General features: G+C 39.2%; 1 protein-coding gene across 1 annotated transcript in view; it reads right to left on the bottom strand.

The window, feature by feature from the left end:
- Positions 1 to 2,286: 2,286 nt before the first annotated feature.
- The window catches only part of wscd2 (WSC domain containing 2), an 86,846-nt gene continuing 69,432 nt past the window's right edge, over positions 2,287 to 19,700 (bottom strand). Inside the window, exons 6-9 of the mRNA XM_028458161.1 lie at positions 18,326 to 18,500; positions 14,699 to 14,863; positions 14,410 to 14,610; positions 2,287 to 5,180 (exon numbers count right to left, since the gene is read on the bottom strand). Of these exons, the coding sequence (XP_028313962.1) occupies positions 4,828 to 5,180; positions 14,410 to 14,610; positions 14,699 to 14,863; positions 18,326 to 18,500 (894 nt within the window). The 3' untranslated portion in view covers positions 2,287 to 4,827. The remainder of the gene's footprint in view (positions 5,181 to 14,409; positions 14,611 to 14,698; positions 14,864 to 18,325; positions 18,501 to 19,700) is intronic.

The raw sequence follows: 19,700 nt of genomic DNA on the forward strand, positions 1-19,700 counted from the left end.
GTCTTCTGATCGAGAGGTTGGGATTTCAATCCCAGTACTTGACTTTGTGTTGAAGTGTCCTTGGGCAAGACACTGAACCCGGTGGTCGAATAGTGCCTTGTATGGCAGCTCTGCTCCATTGGTGTGTGAATGTGAGAGTGAATGGGTGAATGAGCTGATAGGTAAAGCGCTTTGGGTCTACTTCAGTGTAGGGATAAAGCACTATATAAATCAAGTCCATTTACCATGCTAAACCCCTTAGCAAAACAACCTTCTTCAACCCAATTCTTATCGTCTTAAAATCAGCTTCACTACTATAGCGCTGCGCTTTCATTATTATTTAATTTCCTGATACTGTATATAGTTAATCATTTGTACCTCTTTCCTCTCGTGGCTTCTTTATCGACTTTGCTGAGTTTGAGGCATCTAAACAACGCATTTCCGTGCTGCTCTCCCAATACTTCCGTGTGTGTCTTCTTTGTTGGTGTTATATTGCGGTTGGCTCCGCATTCAGGAAGCGGCAGTGGGGCGTGGGAGGCCGCATAGTGCCCAGTACAAATTGGGGTGGCAAGGCTTTGTTGTCGGGTGGCATTTGCTACCCTATGCCACTCCGGTAGATCCGCCCTTTGTATCAACCAATCACAGCTCTAGAAGACTGCGTTATACTCAGCGCCAGGGTCACCCACACCTCCTCAGTTAAAAGTTTCTGTCCCTCCTTGCTCAGAATTGTTCTCAGAAACTTCCTGAATCATTTTTGAGCTAAGATTTCTTGCTAGGAATTTTTAGGCTAAATTAGGAGTTCTCTGAGAGACTATGAGAAGCTCCAAGAATACGGGTACTGTAGCCTGAACGTAGCCTAGACATCTTCAACATGCTGTCCAATACTTTAAAAGGAACATTTTACCCATTTTCACCTTTTTAAAACAGTTCCCTGTGGTCTAAATGACATATCTGTGCTGGGGTTTGGTCAAAATATAACATGAATCAAGCAACAGGGGAGGTTTATGACCCCTCATTTTCCTCCCCCTCCCCCGCCCCTCTCTTCTGCGGGAGACAACACAGCAGTGCAGCCGTATGAATATGAATATGAGTCCAACCCTGAGGGAGAAGGCTCTCCCGAAGTAGTACGTCAACCAAGACTTCAGGGAGATGTTTTCTGCGTCGGAGACTAGTGGAGGGGAGGGCATTTTCTTTCCCGATTCAACTTGTGATGTCACAAACTGAGAAAATTTGAAACGGAGCACATTTCTGTGTTGTAAGACTTACACAGACCAACAAAGGACTGGATGTGTTCATTTTGTGTGCCGGTGGACACTCAAGTTACCTCATATGTGTTTAAAAACACTGCAAAAGAGGATTTTTCACAATATTTCCCCTTTAAGTTAATAGTATTTCTAGTCAATCTCTGTTTATTTATATTAGCTAGTTCATGTTTGAGATCTTTACCTTTGTGCTTTCAGGTATTCCTGCTTGTGTCTTCACTCCTTGTCTCACTCAGCGTGTCTGTGGTGTGTTTCTTCCTCTTTTACACAGAGCTGTGCTTCATTTTCTGATCAGCCTTCTGATTATTTAGCTGTTCACAGTGTGTTTGTTGGGTCATTGTAATGCCGCAAATTTCTGAGCAGAAACCCCAATAATAGTAATAGTAAATGCTCAGTCATAGGCTTCCTGATCAGTTTTGTGTAACAATGTGTAACAATAACTTTAAGTCTTACAAATTACCTCCTGATCTTCATTCTCTGATCTAAGATGGTCAAACATTCAAACTGATCTGTTGCAGAAACCTTTATTAAAAATATTTAATGAATGGTAAAGCAGTCAAAATGTAATTCCTTTTACCAGCAAGTTTTCTTTTTAGTCCATTTTTCCCAGTCGGTACAACTGGTAATCATTCCAGGGAATATACCTCCAAGTGCTGCATAATCATTTGTGATGCAATTAGTTCATTGACGAGGAAAATCTGAATGTTTTCTTGCTGCTTCTCGTCTTCTCTGGCATTGTACATCTTTTTTTTTGCTTTATTCCAACAGTGTCAGAATTCTGGACTGAGAACCTTGTGTCAAATTTGTGTCTCTTTCAGTCAAAAGTATATTAGTTTTTAGAATAAGTTTGTGTTAATTGTTAGGAGTTGATTCATGTCTTTTTTTTCAGAACCAAAAAAAATGCTCATTCGTTTTCTCTAATCAAAGGGAAGAAGCAGAGCTGTGTTATCATGTGTTAACAGATGACAGTTGGTGGAATAATGGTGCAATGCAAATATAGGTCAGAGTATATTTTATGCAAAAAATTTTACATCTGAATGCCAGCTTTGAATATTTTATTGTAACTTTAATGCATTTCATAGATACCACAAATATCGTAACTCGACTTCCTGGATTGGTAATAACAGCAGAAGGCAGAACATTGTTTTATTTCAATAGTTTATTGGGCCATTCTTTGTAACCATACATTCATTCCTTAGAAAATACATTCAAATCTGACACTTCTTCATTAAATTCCTTTTTTTTTGTATTTGAAAGCAAGAGCCAATAAAGTCTAAAGCAAGTGTTTAAAATAGACGCCACCTCTCTCCTCTGCATGTTGCATTAGAAATATTTGAATGCGTCAGCAAAGAGTATAAAAATATATTGATGCTCTACTGAAAATGGAGGCCAACTCAGGTTTTCTGGCTCTCATTAATCACGGTTGAATTATTCACCTACTGTATGTGTTCCTGTAACTGTTTGTCTATGTTGTCGTTTATTCTTGAGCACATGGCAGAGCACACTGTATTTGCTGCTTGAAATCAGAGCATAAACATATATCCAGTTATTTTGATTTCAACTTGTAAAAAAATAGGAATTGCAACTTTTAAAGCTTTTCTCAAAACTAAAACCAAAAAACGGGACTATTTTCACACCCTAAACAGATCAGCTGTCATTAATAAATCTACAACAATCTCTACGCATTTAAAGGAAACATAACATAACTAATGAGTAATGACTAATCAGGAGGGAACTTTGGGGCTGGCATTGCACAGTGAAGTTTTTTTGGGATTTTTGCATTGCATCCAGTGTTAAGCTATCCTATTTTTCATCAAACTTAACTAAAACTAGACAGTAGAGATAAACAAACAGAGGACCATAGGTGTTTCCAGCTATAGGCGGACTACACAAATGTGTAGGACACCATGAGCCACTAGGGGACCTCAAAGCTGAGTTGTAGGCCTCTTTTCAGGAAATAAAAATATGTCCCTATTTCTAATATGCTTAAATACTAATGAAGGATATAACAAAAAAATTGAAAAACTACAATTACAGAGAAAATGCAGGGGGAATGAAGTATTTTGAAATTGTAACTAGCTGTGTTTCCATTGCCCTTGGAAAATGCGCAAAATCTAAATAGCGCAATAAGAACTGGTAATGGAAACACTAGAATTTTGGAAAAAAAAAAACACTCAGATATTACTAAAAGGTTTTTACGCATTCATGAAGGGTTTTTTTTTTTTTTTTTTTTAATGTATCGCAAAATCGCAATAGAAACCCTTTTTCTCCCCGAGAAAACATGACGCGGAGAGAGTAGACAGAAGATTTCTTTGCATTATACATTAAAATTTTGACTGCCACATTAGACAGCAACAACAAAGGAATGCAGAGTGTTATAAGGAGGTTTGGAGCGTCCATCTTCCATGCAGCGAAGTCTCGCGGGATGAGATTTCAGCGGACTTATGAGGCTCCTCCGCCAAAACAACCTTTAATGGAAACACGTTCAAAACGCATCTATACTTTGTCGAAACTTTAGAAATATCGTCTTTATTTTGCGAAAAACTGTATTAAAAACACAGCTTTTGAAAGAAAAGCAATAAAATATTGTTTTATTGTCGTATGATGTCACAGGGATATTGTCCTGAGTATTACCTCTCGGAGTCAGTAAACTGATCAGTAGTCAATAACCAATTATTAACTGTTAAACTTATGAAAAATGCCAGAATGTAGAGGGATTGTCTGCACGCTGGGGTAGCCTCGCCTGATTGGTAAAATTGGACTAAATGTATTCGCAACAAAAGGTACGTATTAATAATAATAATAATATCAAGAATGGATCTCAGTATTGCCAACTATAAACTGTGGCTTGTGTTTTTTGGGCATAATAAAGTCATAATCATTAGACTCCTAAGTTGTGCAGTGTGTGACGTCAGCCCGCAGGTATTATGGTTATGATTGACAGGTACCATCATTCAGCAGTTCAAGGACCATTTCTTTATCTCAGACTGTGTACTAAAGACATATTTATTACTATGCCATAAGACTACAGTGAGCTAATTAACTTAAAAGTAAAAAGATGGAACACAGTATCATCCTCTGGTAGTTGGACCCTGCATATTGAATCTTATACTCCGACATAATATGGTTTAAAAGCCTTCATGTAGAAAATAGTCCCATAATCGCAGTAGCAGCAGCTTTTAACATTTCAAACATTTTACTTTTTGCAGAAAATAAACTTGTCCCCCCCCCAAGCTACATTATCCTATCTTGGAATAAATGTTTTCCTCTTTAGCATCAAATCCCCAGCTAACGTAGCTTCTTGTGTTAAGGCATGTGCACATGCCTACACAGCACATGTGCATAGAGTGGAATTTGAAGAAGAAGAAGAAGAAGAAGTGCTTTCCATTCAGTAAAAGACAAAACACATTATCAGATTAAAACACACTTAGCTGTGAAGCTAAGTAAGGAGCTGCTGAAGTTAAACCAGAAAAAATAAATAAGTAAAGAGATATACAATGCATCACTATTGTCTCACACTATCGGGAAGAAAAAGAAGAAGAAGTCCATGAAGAAAGAAAAGAAGAAGACAATAGGATCACTTTCATCATCTTGGCATATAATCATCTGGAACTCCGGTCATGTTTCTTTTCTTCAAGGCTGCATTGACTGTTCTGATCAGCTCGTTGATGCTCTCTCGCATTTCGGGATTATATGGATCGTATTCCAGTTTACGAAGCCCTGATCGCTTGAAGTTTCCGTCCTTTTGGCCCTCAACACACAGGAGGCGATCTTCAGAGACCTGCAAGCCCAGAAACTGGACCATACCCTTCAGCTTTGAGAACAGGTCCCTCTTTAATTCCTCAAAATGGACCACATGCACCTGCTTTCCAAAATTCAGCCAATCCAGCGTGTGAGACGCCCACCACGGAGCGTAGTTCTTGACAAACTCAGGCCACTCTGCAGATACATTGGAAGAAAAACAACATCTCGTTAATCATGAGTCGATTAAACATTATTACATCAGTGACACATGATGGAAATGTGGCCTTTTTTGCAGTGACTTGATTTGCAGTTCACTGAAAAAATATGTGTCCAGAGTAATGAGAATATATAACGTGAAACTTTTAAAAGGATGCTCCAGTTTTTACAAGTTTGGCCCAAAATCTTTGAAATGTACTTATAAAGGTCCCTCAGGAGAGCTCTTCTTCTCTGCTTCATTGTCTTCTACAAAACCACAGAGTTGTAACTGTCGCCCCCTGCGGTCTTTACCTTTTGCTAAACATAAAAGGTTTACATCGGCGTCTTTAACTTTTCCTGTTTTTTTTTAGAGCAACCAAAAGCAGCACTGACCAAAAAAGTTGCTAAATAATCTAAAAAGCAGGCTGAATGTTTACAATGGGATGTTTACAGGCAATTGGGTCTTGTGACATCATTAATCACGTGATTTGAAGATGGCGGAACACAGACTTTAAAACTGTAAAGTAGTCCCATTTTCAAAGAGCAATTAAATAAATATGGTGCAAAATAATGCCTTTTGTTCGGCATAGATCTTCTAATAAGTACATTTGAAAGATTTTAGGCCAAACTCGTAAAAACAGGGGAGGATCCCTTCAAAACAATGTGCAATTGATCCCATGAGTGCTCTAAAGCCAAATAATAAAACTTTGTTTAATAAGTTTTTAGAGTCATTTATATTAACTTGTAGCCCTAGGCACATGTAATATGCTTTTATATGTGGGCGATGCCATTTTGGAGATTTCAGCCAATCAGTGTTCACATATCATGTTGTCGTCACGTCACTTCATATTTCCGCTCCCATAGACAGTCTGAGGTGAAATGTCATTTCAATCTGATGTTCCTTGGACGTTATTCCTAAGAAAACCAGGATATATATTCTTTTAGTTGAGGATTCCTTGAAGACTAAAGGTGCGTTCCTACCGAACACAATATCAGCGACTACGCAGTATATTGGATGTCGCGATACAGCATCACTAAAAGTTGTTTTTCAACTTTGAACAACTTCCAGTGACTCAGGATGCGCGACTGAGTTACTGGAATTGCGTGAGTCACGTTGCTTGAAGGGAGGTCGCTTGACGTTGCGTTATTTACATTGATTTTGAATGTAATCACCAGAGTTGCTAAAGTTGCGTTCGGGGTGACTGAGTAATAAAGCTACTTGGCAAGATATATTTTCCCATCAGATGAAGACATAGTGTAGGTCTCATAGATCAATAAATGGAAGATCATTTGCTTAAAAAAATGAAACGTATAAGATTGAAATTGTCGCATGAAAGTTTGTTTGAATCTCCAACTATAAACATTCTCTTATTGACATTGTTGGGAAAGTTTTTCACATTGCATTGTGGGATGTGGAGTCCTGTAGACGGATGCATAGAAGTGTTTTAGCTTCATTCTTACTGATGATCCATGAGTGGTGAACTATACCCATCATCTCAAGCAGATTTAAATAATATTTAGCCAGCAGGTCAAATCAAAACCATGTAAAATGATTAAAAAAAGACATTATTGAATGTATTAGTCATACTGTAATAAAGGAAACTTCTTTTTCCTCACTGATTGTCTCCTGGTCCACAAAGCAGCAGCTGGCAGGAGTTGTTCTACCTTAAACCTCATCTGCACAGTGTAGAAAGCTGACTTTACTTTTAGAGCCTGCTGAGTTTGCAACGCTGTCTCAGTTACTAATCATAGCAGCAACTTCAGTATCAGAAAAAATTTAAAGTAATCCGTTCGTGCCTTTTAAAATGGCCTAAGTTTGACCAACGTTTATTGGGTGAAGTTGAATTTGGAAACCCATCCATCCATCCATTTTCTTACCCGCTTATTCCCGTTTAACAGGGTCGCGGGGGTCTGCCGGTGCCAATCTCCAGCTCTCATAGGGCGCTTGGCGGGGGTACACCCTGGACAGGGCGCCAGTCCATCACAGGGCAACAGAGACACAGACAACCATTCACTCTCTCATTCACTCCTATGGGCAATTTAGAGCCTCCAATCAACCTTACAGTCATGTTTTTGGATTGTGGGAGGAAGCCGGAGTACCCGGAGGAAACCCACGCAGCATGGGGAGAACATGCAAACTCCACACAGAAAGGACCCAAGTGTCCACCCCAGGGCTTGAACCCAGGACCTTCTTGCTGTGAGGCGGACGTGCTAACCACTAAGCCACCGTGCGCCCTGAATTTAAAAACCAAAATGTTTAAATCAACCCAGGACAGAAAACCTGCTTTTAGAAATGACAAACCTGGATCCTTAACAACTTTCACTTCATCCTAAATTGACTTTATGGTGTGACAAATAAGAACAAGCGTCTGTAATACTGAATGAATCACAATATCTCTTCTTTGTGGAGGTGAGCACATCCATTAACTTGTGCACAACGTCACTGTGACTCATACAGTGGTACGCTTCCCCCAATCCAAAGTAGCAGCTGCCAAAAACCTCTCTCTTTACTGAAGTCACTGCGTCAACAACACAGGGAACAGACATTTATTGGAAATGGCAAGCCAAATGTGCTGAGAGATACCAACTGCTAGGTCTGCAACTCTACAGCCTCTGGAAAAATCGATCACACACACACACACAGAGAAAGAGAGTGAGAGATGATACACGGACTAGACAAAACCAGTTGCCGTAGTTACCAAGACTCAGTGAGGTGGGTGGATAAAAGGGGGAGGTACTTTATTTGTAAGAAATAGAAAAGATACATCATCTGTTATAAAAATAGATCAATCAGACCAAAAAAAGGTTTAATTTCTGTGAAAGCTTCATGGAAAAGTTGTTGGTAATGCATTACGACAGTTAACAAGTGAAAAACGCTGTGTACAAATATAAAAGGCAGATCTACCGTCCAATGTAATTAGGAATGGTGTATATTACACACCATCATTAATAATGAACTGTTAAAATGCAGAAGTTGAGAAAATGGACGGAATGTTTGAGGTTTCAGGTGTTGGGGAGTAACAGATTACATGTAACGGCCTTACATAATCAGATTACAAATTATGAGTAATTGTAGTCCATTACAGTTACGGTTTAAATAGTTGGTAATCAGATTACAGGTACATTGTTAAAACCAATGGATTACACAACGTTACTTCTCAGATACACGAGTTTATTCACTACAAACATGGCAACACAAAGCTTTTCCCAGAAGCCCCAACGTAAATGGAAAAAAAACAATTTGCGTCAATCAGTCAATGTAATGATGTCATAAAACAAGCAGCGGGAGATAGTCGTGGAACGGGAGACAAAGCTGGATCCAGAACCGGTAAGAAAGTGTTTGTTGCTCAATGTTCTGCAGCACAGAGCACGTATGGATGAGACGACGGCTGTAAATACTTTCCGCTGAAGAGTGACAAAGTTTGACAAACTTTCCTGACATTTCAACCGAGCAGAAGCTCATTAAACAGCAGCTGGACGTCAGCATACATGCTGAGCACAGTTAGCATGCTAATGTTAGCTTCTCTTCTTGGGTAATGATGTCAGGGCAGAGAATAACTGATATATGGAAAGATAACTCAGCTAACTGAAGAGATGGAGGTGCTAGTGTGTTGTTGTTTGTGTGTGTCCGCTCTCGTGTGTGTGTGTGTGTGTGTGTCCGCTCTCGTGTGTGCACGCGTATAAAAGGTACGAGTCTATTTTATATCAGGTGATGGTTTACTACCTGCTAATAATTCCATGGCTGCTCTGTTTGTATGATGAAGTGAACGCTTTATTTTGTGTTCACTAACAGGAGGATTTCCTACACTTCTCTCATTCTACATGTCACTGTTCAATTAATATGTGATGCCTGAACATGTTATTATTGAGAGCTAAACAGTAATTCTGATATCTGATTTATTATTTTTTTTTTTTTGTATAGTTGCTATTTTAATGCAGTTGTTGATCACATTGATTATTGATCAATATTATGGTTTCTGGCTGTAGGCCTGTTCATTGTCCAAATATTTGTAAGCTTTAAACTAAAGAAATGCTTGAAAAAGCCACACATTGGTTCCAGAGCTCATTGGTTTGTTTTCCGTGTGATTTGTTTCCTTTATTTAATCCTGAGGAGATACTTTAATGTTCAATAGAGTTCAGCTGCTCGTCTCTCACTAGTATTTAAACCAATAACTAGTCATACAGAGGATGTTTTCAGATAAATATCAAATACACACAATATACAGTATTAGTAAAGACAGTGATTTGACCTTGTAGATTATTTTTGTGCTTAATTTGAACTGTTCTAGAAAAACTTTGTATATAGAGGATGTTGTATTTACAATTGTCTTCTTTCTTTTCAATGATAGCGGCATTCCTACACTTAAAAAAATCAGATTGACTAATGGGATTACATCACAAATTACATTTTTGGGCATGAAATCTGTAACTGATTACATATTGAAAGTAACCTTCCCAACACTGTTTATAGTGGATCAAAAACCAGCAGATCTGAAAACGAATAAAAGTGCCAAAGCCCAAGCATTTGTCTTTTGATATAGATTTCTGTGTGCTTTGTTTTCTATATCATTTTTCCTCATATATCAAAGTTTAATTGTGTTTATTTGTTAGCCCTTTTTCTAAATTGTTTGCGTTTATTGAAAGGGGTGGAGTTCTTACACAAGCCCGTTTGGGCTTCATTCCCTCCTTATCATTATCTGTCATCAGCATGAATAATGTGTCACGAAGGCTGCCATTAAGTAGCCTGGAATCCATCCTAATCTTGTATTATTCAATGTTTAATACAGGCCATTAATGTGGAAGCGCTCACCAGGCGTTTGAATTCTGGGAGGCTGAGAGGGGCGGGACAAACACACGCAGAGTAACCAATCAAACAAAGAGCGGCCGTGACGACTATAGCGTGAAAAGCCTCTTCTTGTTGTGGTTTGAATTACATATCCAGGTCTTTTGAAACAGAGCAGAGCACAGCTCCACATGGCTTCTCTGTGGCAGGTGCAATGTTTGTTTGCTTGGCGGGTTGTTCGGTATATGATGTGTCAATCTTTCCGTATGGTTCTGATTGGTTGTGTTTTTCGAACCGGGGAAGTGAGCAGAAATGGCGGTATTACCATACCCACTTTTTTACAAAAAAAAGGAAGTGGGTGTGGCTTATTGCCAGGCTAGTCAGTAAGTGTCGTTCACTAAATTATGACATCTTTCGCTAAATTATGACACCTTTGGAGCTATGTTGGTATTTTTTGGGGTTAGGTGGAGGGCTCTAGTGGGGTTTGGTAGGGTTAGGGTAACGAACACTTAATGACAGCCTTCATGGCACTTTATTCATGCTACTGAGATAATGACAGCGTAATGTCAGCCTTAAGTAAAAAACCTAAATACATTTTTCTTCTATAATGTGTGCTAAATAAATAAATGAAAAAATGAAAATATACAGTTGTGAAAGCACATTACAGCAGCTGAGTCACTGTTTCCATTGATGAGAGAGTGGGGAACGTCCTGTGCAGGTCGCCTGTCAATTACACAGTTAACGTAGCTAGAATTGATTGTAAGGAAATCCTATGCCAATTAAAAATAATTAGTATCACAACCTCTTGTTTCCCTGTGCACCATACTTTATACACATACAAGTGTGGAACAAAATAGTCAACTCACGATACGATATGAAATACGATATAGGGCTCACAATATGAAACACTCACCATACAATATAAAAAATTGCAAAAAATTCCACAATGAAGAGTAACGGGCGACCGTGGATCAGTGGTAGAGTGGGTCGTCCAATAACCGAAGGGTTCGATTCCCGCTCAAGCCAAGTCATTGTGTCCTTGGGCAAGGCACGTTACCCACATTGCCTAGTATGGATGTGGTGTGTGAGTGAGTGTTGGTGGTGGTCGGAAGGACAGATGACAGCCTCGCTTCTGTCAGTTTTCACCAGGGCAGCTGTGGCTACAACAGTAACTTTCCACCACTGTGTGTGGAGTGAAAGAATAATGCAAAGCGCTTTGAGTGTCTATGATAAAGCGCTTTATAAAATCCAATGAATTATTATTATTACAAATGTGTAACAAATATTTGTTGATGAAAAACAAATTGACTGCAAAAGTGTGAGATTGTGTGTGGGAGTGTTTTGCTTCACAAATAAAGAATGAAAACAAATGTACCAATCTGACCTTTTTTATTATTATTATTATTATTATTATTATTATTATTATTATTGTTATTATTATTGTTATTATTATCTTGTTATTGTTATCTTGTTATATTATTTTATTTAGTTTTGCACATATTAGTCTAACTACTGTTTATATTTATGTTTATATTATTATTATTTTTCTAGTTAATTGTTATTATTTAATATTTACACTATTAGAGAGAGCACAGTTCACCAAGACAAATTCATCGTGTGAAAGAATCTATACATTATTGCTTTTTATTAAAAAATCAGCAAAATCATCCATGCTGTTAAAAAGACAACATGGCTGAAATAGTGGATTCTATTCATTTTCTGCTGCTTATCCTTGGTCGAGTCGCAGGGACAGTATCCTGGAGTCTGAGCAATAACACAGGGAAGAATATTTTCTGTCTTTTTGAATTCATTTTGTCTATTTTCTTGTCAATATGGTGAATTTTTGTTGCCTTTTTCTGTGTTTTTCAGAATCATTATGCAGGTTTTTGTTATATTTTTTGTGTTATTGTTGTTACATTGTGTACTTTTCTTGACATTTTGTGCATTTTGCAGCCATTTTCTGTCTTTCTGGAGTTTTTTGTATTATGTTGGGCTACATACAACTTCCAGCTTCATGAATTACAATTATGTTTGTTTGCCTATGTACAGTATGTCTTAGGACCTTTTTATTCATTAGCGCCTCTTTCAGTACTGCACCAATGTGTTGGCTCGTGTTTGGAGCATGTAGCTTTTCATTTCCCAATCATAGTCTCAATGGGGTGGGCTCTAACTGTTATGTAGCTTTGAGTAGAACCTGACAGTGAACTTTTCATTGTTAGACGACGCTTTACTGCTCAGATGTGGTGAAATACGGCCGGTCAACACAGTCTGTACACATCTGCATGATTGGGTCAGCATATGATGCAAAATGTAGTGTGACGGAGGTTTATTTAAATTAAAGGACATAGATTATACTTCATAGGTTCCTCCTAAAGGCGATTTCTTGTGTTTGCCCCCAAAAACTCTGCCACGGTGACTTCCCAACACATTCCTGCTGTTTTCACTGAAAGTTGCAGCAAAACAATGACAGATGTTTAATATGTGTTTTCAGTGAAAGACTTGAATCTGGCCGGAATTGGATGTCTGGCAGAGTGAGAAGCGATATTACTGGGAACAAACTAAAACAAAAAATGGTGTCAAGCCAAAAATGTCCTGCTTGTTTGGTGAAAAACACAATAAATCACAGTAAGAATGAAGGAAAAACACTTCTATGCACCCCTCCACATCCCACAATGCAATGCATGAAACTTTTCCGACAATGAACAGTATATATACAGTGGAGATCAAAACAATCTTTCCAGCAGGAATTTCAACCTTTTTCAAACAAATGATCTTTGACTTATTGATCTACTGTATAAGGCCTACTTTATGTCTTTATCTGATAAAAAAAATAAATACAAAATGTCCCATTCAGCTTCTAACCATGAGACTCCTCAAGCATGTTTGTTAGCACGCATCACTAAATGACTCAGTGTGTTTGTCAGTAACCATAAAAACTGCGTGTGGGATAAAAAGTTAAGTAACAATAGTGACAAAAAGATGACGAAAGCAGTGTCCTTGGGTCCATAGTTTCATTTCTCTAAACAGACAAATAGCTATTTCCTAACATTAGGTAAATAACCTTTAAAAGGCTGTTGTGACAACATCCAGTAAAAAAAAAAGACCAACATTAGTTCATTTGATCCATTTCTCTATTTCCTAATGTCACTGTGGGTTGAACAGAAACCGAAAACAATTCATTCCATTTGGAGGTTATGTTATGAACATTGAATGTGGTCTACCCCAAGGGTCGGTTCTGGGACCTAAACTTTTTATATCGTCATGATATTTGCGAGGTTTCAAAAGTGCTGCAATTTGTGTTATTTGCCGATGATGGTTTTGCTACAGTGTTGTACATTCCTTTAGCCTCATTCAGAGGACCAAAGTTGAAAAAGTTATTTTTCTTTCCTCCCTTGCTGTTCCACATTTTTTCAAAAGTCAGCTCCAAACGGGCGCGTTGGTTTTTGCCCCCTTATGACTCATAAAGGAGAAACTCCTCCTCCTGACAATCCTTGCTCCTCCTATGCTACAAAATAATGTGAGCTCCACCCTCTCAAACTACCTTAGAGGTAAAACAAATATGGCCAAGGCAAAGCTTTGTCACAAAAGTTGCGCTGTTTTGGGTTGCATTAAACAATGGACAAATATGTTTTTACTCCCCTCATCAGAGCCTCTATGGACCCAGTGGCTGGCTTTTATCTTTGCTGTAGAGCCCAAATTGTGCCCACGACAGCCCAAACGCACAATTTTCAGGCCAAAAAAGTGGTATCAGCGGACAGGTTTTATTCCCCTGAGTCTGAATATCTGCTCGGTTTTTGGCTAGAGTCCGAAATGCGCCCACTGAAGGCCTTGGAAGTCGGTGTTTGTTGCTCAGAGACCCATCGATGGGACTAGGGTCATCTGGTGCCCCTTTGGTGGGGCCTGGAAATCTCTTCCATTCATTTTTAAAAAGTACTCGGATTGGGTCAAACAAGGTATCAGCGGAAAGGTCTGGTTCCCCCGAGTCTGAATATGTGCATTATTCCAGGGTAGAGTCCAAATTGCTCTGGAGGCACTAAAAAGTTGGTGTTTCCTTCTTGCTGGGTAACCTCGGTTAATGGGAGTCAGTGTCTACAGACACGCCGACTCATGCATGTGCCAAGTAACGCCATAGTTCTTCTTCTTCTGTTGGTTTAATGCAGTGTTTTGGTTAATACTCCCGCCCCCGCCATAAAGACAGATAGCATGGACAGAGATCAACGTCCGAGTCACTGAGCTGTCACTCAAAAACTAACTAGCCAATGAGGCCTCATTTGTGTCAGAATCACAAGCAAAAAGTGAAGAACCACAAGCAAAAATGCAGGAAGTGTAAACATTATAACTAATATGTTTTATTTTTGAGATTGTCTTATTTAACAAATCTGATTCCATAATATATCGTAAGTAAAAAATAAGTAAAAAAATATGTGAAAGCATGATGTAGCTCACCTTTCCCCCTCCAGTGGGCCTGAGAGGCAAAGCCAATGTGTCCACCGTATTTACGGTTAAACTCTGCCATCAAGGCTTTGTAGGGGTTTCTGATCATGAGGATGCTGGAGTCAAACACCTCGATCTCCTTCCTGCCGCTCTCGTGCGTCTTTATGCAAACAGCCCTGCCGCTACGCCAGTGATCTCTTTCTCCTTTAAATCCTGTCAGAAAATTACATCAGTGAGTTTTCTTTTTTTGTTTTATCATCAGAGACAAATTTATGAATGTGATCAGGTTTAGGTTCATTACCTTTATTATAAAGGGAGCCATCAAAGTAATAGCTGCCTGTGTAGAAGCCCGTGGCGAGCTCGATGAGGTGGCGCGCCCACGTGTTGCCTGCTCCAGGGAAGCTGGCGAGAGCCACCAGCTGCTTGGCACGATTGGGAAGGAAGTGTCGATCCATGCAACGGTTATCTACCAACACACACAGAACACATCTAATAACTGATAACTGATAACACTCTGGAACTCCTATCGTGCTCCTGTTGAGCCACAGTCCTGCATGATTAATGAAACAGCACGCACAAACACAACCCCAGTCTGATCAACCTGTCATTAACCTTAGAAAAGGGCCTGATGTTGATCATATCCCGCTTTGTTAACCAATCCAAAATTAGCAGGAGAGAGGCTGAAGTCATAAATAAACACAGAAACTTTTTCTGGCTCATGTACCCATTTCTCTTATTTCTGAAACTACTGTATGTACCCCCTTTGTGTGGCTTCAACATTTTGCTCCAAATTCTATGAAAAAAACAACTATAGAGAATAATGATGGAATGAATGAGTGATAACACACATTTGAAAGAATCCCATGTATGAAACTGTATTTAGTGCCTTCTGAATTAATATATTTCTATAGTTTGTATCATTTCTGCTCATCTCCCACCTTGTGTCGGACCAAGGCTGACCCTTGTATTTTCAGTTCATGTTCTAATCAAGATCATTGTCATCATAGTGCAGTGCCCGTAGGAAGTATGTAATGCTATACAAAAGTGGGAGGGTAAGTAACATTTTCATGTAGTGCTGCAGCTATCGAATATGTTTAGAATCTTATATTCTGTCGATTTCTTCATCAATTAATCGAGTAATCAGATAAATGACACTTTTGTGTTTGTAAACAACTATATCAATAGTGTGTCACGAAATATGAAAGACCTCTTAAAGTGAACAAGCAATTGTCAGTTATTCCTCAAAATGTTATTCAAAAAGTGACTTCTTCACACATTTCTGGTGTTTTCATGAACTGAAATTTGCAGCCAAACAATGGCAGATGTTTAACATGTGTTTTCAGTGAAAGATCCGAATCCGGCCAGGATACTGGGAACAAACTAGAACAAAAAAGATGTCAAGCCAATAATGTTCTGCTTTTTTGGTGAAGAAACACAATAAATTACAGTAAGAATGAAGGAAAAACACTTCTATGCACCCGTCCACAGGACTCCACATCCCACAATGCAATGCATGAAACCCTCATATTTTTTTTACCTTTTGCTTTGTTAAAGCTAGAGTAGGCGATTTTCTCCAGATACACTTTTTAAATTTTTGGTTGAAATTATCTTTATGTCCTGATAGAGATTAAGATCTTATGTGCTCTGAAAAAGGAATGAAGAAAATCCATCAACTATAGCAGCTGTTAACCTGTAATTAATTCGACCAATGGAAAAAAAACAAACCACATTTATTAATGCAAAGATGTTCCGTGATTAAAAAAGTGGTGTTGTGGAGGAAGTGTGTTCTGTTTTGTGTGGCTGGTTGTGTAAGTCTGTAGTCACTGAGGTTTGATCAGACGCCTGAAATGCTGCTGAGTGTCTAAAAACTGTGGAAATGACAGTTCATTTTTGAGCTCAGCTGCGTGCTTTTACTTCCCTCTGCAGCTTGTTTTTGTTTTGCTGTGCCTAAAACATTGTTGTTGTTTTTGTTTACTGGGCTGTTTTTGTTGATTGAAGGCACAGCTATGATGCACTGAGGAAAAACCGTCCAAAGAAATGCAAACTGGACTAAAACCTGTGAAAAAGTGTTTGTGTGTGTGTGTGTGTGTGTGTGTGCGTGTGCGTGTGGGTGTGGGTGTGTGTGTGTGTGTGAGAGATAAGCAGGATGTATTAAAGCTAACTGTACACAAAATGACTAAAAACTGACAAAACATCAAAACCACGAAGACAAAATAAAGACATTACTGGAATGTATTACCTGTAAATATTAGAGACACTCACACATATAATTCATTTAAAATCCCAGCTACGAAAATGGCTTTTGAGTAATCAGATCTGCAATCATCAGCCCTGATAATCATGAGTTCTCTTGCATTTTATTTTATATTTGAATATGCATCTTATTGAAAATGAATTATACATTTTCAGCCTCCTGCATCGACTCCAGCACTACACAGGTGTCTCTGGAACCGCTCTTCAAGGGTTTCACCCCTACCTCACTGACAGAGCCCAGTGCGTAGCTCTGGGGGATGCAAAATCTAGACACCACACTGTCACCTGTGGGGTCCCCCACAGCTCCGTACTCGGTCCAACCCTCCTCACCATTTACACGCTCCCACTGGGTTGTGTCGTCAGCAGGCATGGAATTAATTTCCATTACTATGCCGACGACACACAACTATATCTTAAAGTCACTTCCCCCTGCTCCCCCTTTTCCACGGCTGCCTGCCTATGGAGGAGATAGGGGAGTGGATGAGTCAAAACTTCCTGCAGCTACGTAAATAGCTCAAAAACAGAAGCCATTCAAACTGGAACCTCTCATCAATTCTGCTCCTCCCCAATCACCTCGGTTTTATTTTACGGACACACCATTTCCCTCTCTCCCTCTGTCACAAACCTGGGGGTTAAATTTGACCCCCACCTAAACTTCGACAATCATGTCACCTCCATCTGCAAAACTGCATTCTTTCACCTCAGTAATATTTCCAAACTGCGCCCCTCCCTCTCCCTTCCTGCTGCAGAGAAGCTCGTCCACGTCTTTGTCTCCTCCAGGCTGGACTACTGTAACGCACTCCTTATCAGGATCCCTGGCAGGAGCCTCCAAAAGCTCCAGTATGTTAGAACAGTGCTGCCAGGGTCCTGATGAGGATGCAAAAACATGAGCACATCACCCCCATCCTCCGTACACTGCACTGGCTCCCCATTCAGTCCCACATAGAATATAAGATCCTCCTGCACACCCATCAATGTCTGCACGGTGCAGCCCCCACTTACCTCACTGAACTGCTCACACCACACACCTCAACCAGGACACGGCTCAAAACAATGGGCGACAGGGCCTTTTAAGCCGCTGCCCCCCCGCCTGTGGGACGCCCTCCCAGACCACCTCAGGGCCCCGCAAACAGTGGACGCTTTTAGGAAAAGACTTAAAACTCACCTTTTTACAGAAACTTATTTTAACAGTTAATGCCTCTTTTTAGTCCTGTCTTTTTATATATGTTGTGTTGTATTGTTTTAATCCTATAGCACTTTGAGGTTTGATATCAAATGTAAAGTGCATTACAAATTAAATGTATTATTATTATTATGCTGTTATAGAATGTGACATGTTTTATTGTACTAATAGATTGTTTTTAGGGTGACTTTAAACAGCTGTCCAGGGACAGCAGATGAAAAATAGCCATTAGACTAACTCTGTTACAGTTACTGTAAAGTTGGCAAATGTACATTGTCCCTGTCAAATAAACAAAAACATTAAATATAAAGCCATTTCCCCCCTGTATTAATGCTCAGATTGGTCAATAATCTAAATGCTGACATGAATATTGATAACGTGGCCCTCGGATCAGATGCAATCACTTTTTTGTGGCCACCCGTTGTGATAGAGTTGCCCATCTCTGCATTAAACCGTTGACTTGACATACTAATGTGGAACAGCAGACGTTACCTTGAACCTGCGTCTGGTACACCACAAAGTACTTGTCGTTCCCACAGCTCTCAAACTCTTCCCCGTGGCAGCGCTGGAGACACAGGCTCTCGTCCTCTGGCTCGTGGAGAGAGAAGAGATGAGTCGGGAATCCGCAGTAGCATCGATCGCCTGCCAGGACAGCCAGCGATTTCTCCTGAAACACAGCTGCTATTAGGCAAACACACATTCACTGCACAAATGCCTCTGTCTGGGCCATACAGAGGTAATGGAGTAATGGAGTACAAGTACTCACGTTATTGTAATTGAGTTGCTTTAATTGGTACTTGTACTTTTTTTGAGTGTATTTCAAAATCAGTAATTTTACTTAAAGTGTAACTAAATCCTAAAACTCCTGGTCCAACTCAACATTTTAGTCAAAGTATTTCAATTTGGCATATTTTATTGTAAAATGTCAGTGACTGCCCTCTATGGGTTGAAACCCAGCTATTACAACGGATTTTTGCTATTGGCTGAAAACAAGATCATGTGACATTTTTTAACCAACTTGCATCACATAGAAGCACTGCTAGCCCCGCCCCTTTTATAAAAACTAGCACCTGTGAGCTCAACAATCTGGTGAGTAGGTTGGACAGAGAGAATTGTGAATAGAGGTATATTGAGTAATGAGTAGCTAGTTAACATCGCATAGTTTGTTCATAGGAGATTTTACAGTATAGACTGGGCGTGTCTTAACTGCTCCAGGAGCCCCGCCCACAATCAAGTCATGTTTTGAATTTCCCTCCTCGTGGCAGGTCAGGAGAAAGCAGGGGGTTTGTTACTCTTTAAGTAGTTTTAAAAGAAGTTAAAGTAATTCATTACATTTCTACACCCAACCGTTACTGAGTAAATTATAATTATTTTGTTTTAAAATGATCAACAGACAATTGTGAAACTACAAAAAATGAAATGACCAGACAACAATCAAATGCATCACATCATAGCCGACCAATCAGATTAAACGCAATGTACGGCACCAAAATAGCATTGAAAGGAGGTTATTTTCTCAGTTTTAGAGTTCATAAATTTAGCTATACTATAAAGCTGTACTATATTTATTTTTGTTTTTAAATTGAATTCATTGATGTTATTATTTTTTTTTTTAAATGTACATTTTGACAAACATACAGATGCCTTTGTGGAAAATTACACAAGTTCCAATTGTGCAAGATTTGTTCCCTTCCTTTTAAGTTTATACATGAGGTTTACTGTACGCAAGGGAACCGTGGCAAGATTTATTACCAAAAAATAAACGTGAGGGTGAAAGTAACTAGTAACTTTTACTTTGAGTACTATTTAATTGAGATACTTTTTACTTGTACTTGAGTATTTTGTGTATGACTTACATGCACTTGTA

The sequence above is a fragment of the Gouania willdenowi genome, chromosome 9 (assembly GCF_900634775.1).
Source record: "Gouania willdenowi chromosome 9, fGouWil2.1, whole genome shotgun sequence".
Classification (NCBI taxonomy): domain Eukaryota; kingdom Metazoa; phylum Chordata; class Actinopteri; order Blenniiformes; family Gobiesocidae; genus Gouania; species Gouania willdenowi.